This window comes from Epinephelus fuscoguttatus, linkage group LG7, assembly GCF_011397635.1.
Source record: "Epinephelus fuscoguttatus linkage group LG7, E.fuscoguttatus.final_Chr_v1".
NCBI classification, from domain to species: domain Eukaryota; kingdom Metazoa; phylum Chordata; class Actinopteri; order Perciformes; family Serranidae; genus Epinephelus; species Epinephelus fuscoguttatus.
In genome coordinates, this window is record NC_064758.1 from 45,798,619 (window position 1) to 45,804,839 (window position 6,221).

At 46.4% G+C, this 6,221-nt stretch overlaps 1 protein-coding gene across 1 annotated transcript; it reads right to left on the bottom strand.

The window, feature by feature from the left end:
* Positions 1–3,198: 3,198 nt before the first annotated feature.
* On the bottom strand, positions 3,199–5,817 carry gata1b (GATA binding protein 1b; the record flags this gene model as incomplete). The annotated part of the gene is made up of 4 exons (XM_049582336.1): positions 3,199–3,937; positions 4,952–5,077; positions 5,239–5,378; positions 5,481–5,817. Coding segments are annotated over 4 exons (786 nt in total), but the record flags the coding sequence as incomplete, so codon positions are not given.
* Between the last annotated feature and the right edge of the window lie 404 nt (positions 5,818–6,221).

The following is a 6,221-nucleotide window of genomic DNA, read 5'->3' on the forward strand; positions in this document are numbered from 1 at the left end:
GCTGTTGTTCAGGGTTTGGGCTCGACCCCTTGTCTCCAGTGATGGACGATCTTAATGCTTCAGCACACCAAGACATTTTGGACGATGCTATGCTTCCACCTTTGTGGCAACAGTTTGGTGATGGCCCTTTTCTGCTCCAACATGACGGTGCCCCAGTGCACAAAGCAACAACTATACAGACATGGTTTGATGAGTTCGGTGAGGAAGAACAGAGCCCTGACCTCAGCCCCATCGAGCACCTTTGGGATGAACTGGAACGGAGATCGCGAGCCGGGCCTTCTCGTCCACCATCAGTGCCTGACCTCATCAGTGCTCTACAGAATGACTCGGCACAAATTCCACAGAAATCTGGTGGAAATCTTTCCAAGAAGAGTGGAAGCTGTTGGAGCTGCAGAAGGGACCGACTCCATGTTAAAGCTGATGTATTTGACTACAGTGTCATCACAGTCCCATATAGCGTGTGTACTGCACGCCTGTCAGCTTCATGTGTTCAGATCCTTTCAACATGGAGCTGTGCGTTATCATGATGCAACATGAGGTCATGGCAGCGGATGAACGGCACAGCAGTGGCTCTCAGGATCTCGTCAGGTTATCACTGTGCATTCAGCTGGAATATTTTGTGCACATAAATGTAGTCACTGTGGCACTAGGCACAGAGCCAAGGGCCTCAGGGTCCTGATGGTCCTGATGGTCCTGATGGTCCTGATGGTCCTGAGGGGCTTGAGGGGTCAAGGGGGGGGGGGGGGGGGGGGGGGCCGTGGCCTGGAGACACAAAGAGAGGAGCACAGATGGCAGAATGATGTCTTGTCCCTGTAAGAGGCCAGGGGCCCCCTCACATGTCAGGGCCCGTTGCTTCATCATGTGTCCAACAGTTTGTGGGCGTCTGGACTCAGACTGGAGACCAGAGTGTGTGTTGTGTTCTGATGAAACCGTTCACTGACTGTGTGAGAGTGTTGTGGTTGATAATCACCATCAGCGGCTCAGTGTCGCACCTGACGCAGAGATAATCTGGCCGTCCTCCGACCACCAACCGCCCTCTGTTCCTTCTGTTTATCTCCTTTTTCCTCTCTTGGCCTTTTTTTTCTGGCTCCGGAAAACCAGAAGCCTCCTGCGTTGCACAACAGCGGCCTCCAGCAGGCAGCCTGGAGGGAAGGAGGGGGGCAACCAGTGATACCAGCAGGCTGCCTTCACTGTCTGCTTCGACATCAACACATGATGCTCTTCCTCCAGACTGAGGCCCCTGTTACACCTCATCTATCCATGTGCACCACTGCTGCCACCACAGAGCAGACACAGACACAGACACAGAGCCCTCTGAGATACAGCTGAGTGACAACACAAGAAGCCAGCAGTCAGACTGGAAGCTGAGCATCAACATGTGTGCAGATCTGAACAGGAACAGGTTCAGTCACGTCTCCAACAAGCTGGGAATCACTTTAATAAAGCTTGTCTTTGTCTTCACAGTAGAAACAGAGACCAGAGTCATCTGGACTATCAGCTCAACATTGATCAGTTCAGTTGAACCACTGAGACGACTGCAGACGACTGACTCAGCGTTACTGAGGTTCAGTAATGATCCAGAGTCACTGAAAACAAACCCAACATCCACATTAAGGCTCTGTGCACCAGTACAGAGATGCACATCTGCTGTCACCAGCGGTCGGCACCCAGATTTCTGTTTTACTAAAACAGTACAACGTACATGAGTCTCAAAAGTTTCTGAGAACTGTGGGTGTGCTGTGTGCCACTTTGCTCAGCGTCAAGCTGATACCACTGTGACGTGACCTTCCAACGCTTTCCAACAAACCCCAGCCTTCGTGCACCGTGGATGCACAAAATCAGGAGCAGAGGGTCTCCAGTGACCTGACACACTGAGGCTGTGATTTTGTTCATCATGAAAGCTCCCACAGTCCAAAGACATGCAGGTTAACTGGTGACTCTAAATTGTCCATAGGTGTTAATGTGAGTGTGAATGGTTGTCTGTCTCTGTGTGTCAGTCTTTAATCTGAACAGGTTAGATGAGGAGTTAAAGTGAAACACAACTAAAGAGGCTCTAAAAAGACGCACAGTACATTCAGGAGGTCTGCAGATGAAGAGGAGCGATGCTGATGGGTTTGTATATTTAATATCTAAGACTTTATTTATCTGTATTAATGTTTGTAAACACTCGGAACATGGCTGTGTCTCTGGTGCACTTCACCGCTCTTCTTCCAAGGAGAGGACAAAAGCCTTAAGCGTGGCGAAAACCACCACAAGTCTGGACATGGAAAGTTTCAGCCACGAAACACACCAGCATCTTGATCTGATCGCTCCGTAGATCGTGGCAGAAGACGCAGCAGCAGCACCGTGAGTTGAGAAGTGGAGGGAAAGTGTGATGACGTGACGTCACATAGGCGACATGTAGTCTTTCTCATTACGTTGTTTCCACAGCCTTTAACTGAAGAATCATACAATGAACTGTAAAACTCTTAACATGAAAAAATATTATTTAGAACCACACAACACATTTGTGTAATCAAAGGCATTTAATGACTGGGACCAGAAAATAATAATTTTCTCTCCATCGACTCCCATTCATATTTTCCGAGCCTAGAGGTCTGATGGGGGTCTACTGGACTTACGAGCTCTATTAGCCCAAAATAAATGATGTAGGCTAACAGTACAAAGTGCTCGCTGCCAACCAAGAGTGATGTAGGGCCAGCTAACGAGCTAAATGAACCCTGAGATAATGTTAGCCAGCTAGCTGTGAGTTAGCTTCAAGGATCTGATGTTGGTAGCTCCGTAGCGTTAGCTACAAACAGTAGGTACTTGGTATCACGGAGCCAACGGTCCAAATGAAATACAGGAACATTACAGATAGTAACACTTGTCTAAATATGATTTGAATTTATTTTCCAGCCGTCTGTCAACATATCACGCTCACTGCTCAGTGTGTTGACATTAACAGATATTAACTGTGTTGTTATTTAAATGTATATTAAATCATACAAACTGTAAATGTGAAGAAGTGAATTAAAGAGCAAAGTGATGGCAGCTGATTACAAACATTTATTTTAAAGAAAGAATCAGTTCACAGGAAGCTTCAATGTGTTTATTACAGAAGTTGAACAAATACAGAAATAAAATCTACAGAACACAGAGAGTACACATCTCAAATCTACAGAAATCTACAGCAAAACAGGGAGGAGGAGGAGGAGGAGGAGGAGGAGGTCACAGGGCACCTGTGTGAAACATGGGCTGTATTCAACACACTGCAGCACATACTGTGTTCATCAGTAATCTGCTGTATGAAACAGTTAAACTGATTTATTTGGCAGGTAACGTTAGCTGCTCCACTCTACTGGCTTCTGGTTTTGTAAAGTATAAAGAGTTGCCGTGTGTTCACCAGCACGTATCCTGCTCTGTTCTCACCAACCGCTTGTCAAGGTTAAAGTGTATGTTTTCAGACGTTAGCTTAGCAGGCTAACTTAAACACAGTGGCTTTGTTATGAGTAAAAGGATGAAAGTAGCCTGGTCGTCTAGCACAGGAGTGATTACGTGACAATGTTAGAACATTTATATTCCTCCTCTGACGCAGTGATGTTGCTGTCCAACATTTCAACAATGACCCTCCCAGTGCATTGTGGGAGCCAGTAGGTGAGGTAAACTGGAGATCTCTTCTAAATCATTACAACATCCAGGTGTTTCTGTTCTACTGCAGATTTAGTTTTGTTTGCGTAGCGCACATCACGTACCAGCCTACGTGTTGGCCACATCAGTACGTGCTGCTCGTACAGTAAGTGGTGTCAAATACAGCCATGGCCTCCTCAGTGGGCGGGGTCAGTCGGGACAGCTTCATCTCTGATTGGTCAGATTTCCTGCTCCTCTTGTTCTTATTGGTCACTTTACGGTTTCTGGTTTGGATTCCATCTTTCTTCATCGCCAGCGGCCGGTTGACCTGAAACACACAGAGTACACATCTCAAGTACTGTGGTAGTATCTGTTGTACTTTGTAGTAGAGTTGTAGTACCTGCTGTAGTTTGTGGTACAGTTGTAGTACCTGGGGTAGTTTGTAGTACCTGGTGTAGTTTGTGGTACAGTTGTGGTGTAGTTTGTAGTACCTGGTGTAGTTTGTAGTACAGCTGTGATGTAGTTTGTAGTACCTGCTGTAGTTTGTGGTACCTGGTGTAGTTTGTAGTACAGTTGTGGTGTAGTTTGTAGTACCTGGTGTAGATTGTAGTACAGTTGTAGTACCTGGTGTAGTTTGTAGTTCCTGGTGTAGATTGTAGTACCTGGTGTAGATTGTAGTACAGTTGTAGTACCTGGTGTAGTTTGTAGTACCTGGTGTAGATTGTAGTACAGTTGTAGTACCTGGTGTAGTTTGTAGTACAGCTGTGGTGTAGTTTGTAGTACCTGGTGTAGTTTGTGGTACAGTTGTAGTACCTGGTGTAGTTTGTAGTACCTGGTGTAGTTTGTGGTACAGTTGTGGTGTAGTTTGTAGTACCTGGTGTAGTTTGTAGTACAGTTGTAGTACCTGGTGTAGTTTGTAGTACAGTTGTAGCGTAGTTTGTAGTACCTGCTGTAGTTTGTGGTACAGCTGTAGTACCTGGTGTAGTTTGTAGTACCTGATGTAGTTTGTAGTACAGTTGTAGTACCTGGTGTAGATTGTAGTACAGTTGTAGCGTAGTTTGTAGTACCTGCTGTAGTTTGTGGTACAGCTGTAGTACCTGGTGTAGTTTGTAGTACCTGGTGTAGTTTGTAGTACAGTTGTAGTATCTGGTGTAGTTTATAGTACCTGGTGTAGTTTGTAGTACAGTTGTAGTACCTGGTGTAGTTTGTAGTACCTGCTGTAGTTTGTAGTACAGTTGTAGTACCTGGTGTAGTTTGTAGTACGGTTGTAGTATCTGGTGTAGTTTGTAGTACCTGCTGTAGTTTGTAGTACAGTTGTAGTACCTGGTGTAGTTTGTAGTACCTGGTGTAGTTTGTAGTAGAGGCCACAGGCGTTGCAGACGGGTTCTCCTGCAGAGTTTCGTCTCCACAGCGTTGTCGTTCCAGTTGCACAGTTGACACACTGAGTTCCTTTCCTCTTAGCCACAACCTGAAAACAGGAGATATATATTTATTATATTTTTACACAGAGAATCTCAGAGATGTGACAGGATGTGGTTAGCCTAGCTTAGCACAAAGACTGGAAGACTGTGTGTGTGTGTGTGTGTGTGTGTGTGTGTGCGTGTGCGTGTGTGTGCGTGCGTCTCTCACAGCTCTCCTCTTGGGTCGCAGCAGCGGTCTGTTGCTGGTTTCCTGTTGGAGGCAGCAGGTGTCACACAGGTGATGACCTGCAGCGTCTCTCCTCCACAGGGCAGCGCTTCTCGTCCCACAGCTCACACACTCACGCTGCTCTAAACACACACACACACACACACAAACATCAGTCATACTGCAACACCGCCAGACAGACGGATGGACACACACACACTCACACACACAGGTAGATGTCTCACCTGGGGCACTGCCCTGCCTCCATGACAGACTGCCAGGTAATGGCCAATCACTAGAGGAGGAGGAGGGGGAGGGGTAAAGGTTGCTGTAGTAACCGTTCCATCCAGGTGTTGAGAGGAGGCAGTTGGGGGGCGGGGTTACAGATGGATTACCATATAAGGAGGAGGAAGGAAGAGGCGGGACATAAGCAGAACTGAGTGATTGACAGCTGGAGTCGTCCAACCAGAGGGAGGAATTGATGACGTGGTAAAGCTCTGGCTCATGGGATGTGTTTGGTGATTGGAGGTAGGTGTGTGAAGGGGCGGAGCCAACCTGTGAGGAAGAGAACGTTAATTGTATTCATTAAACACAGAAGAAGAAGAAGGAGAGCAGAATAATCGACTCTGAGGTGTGTTAGAGTTTTAACAGTTATGGCTGCCTTTGGAGCGCCTCAGGGTTCAGTATCAGGGCCTCTGTTGTTTTGGTTTTTCCTTAAACAGCCTTTGCCTTAATGTGCATGATTCATGTGTTCATCTGAACGTCGATGACACAGTTATTTATTGCTCTGCTTGTACTCAGACTCAGGCCCTCATTGACTCCTGCTCAGTCTGAAGTTCATCCTGTACGCCGATAACACAAAGTACTCGTTATTCTCGAGTTAGAAGCTCTAAAGTCTCCAAACTATTGTTACACATCAGAACAAGAGCAGTGTTTCATCCTGGACATTATGTTAGACAAGTGTCTTTATTTAAAGGCACAAAATG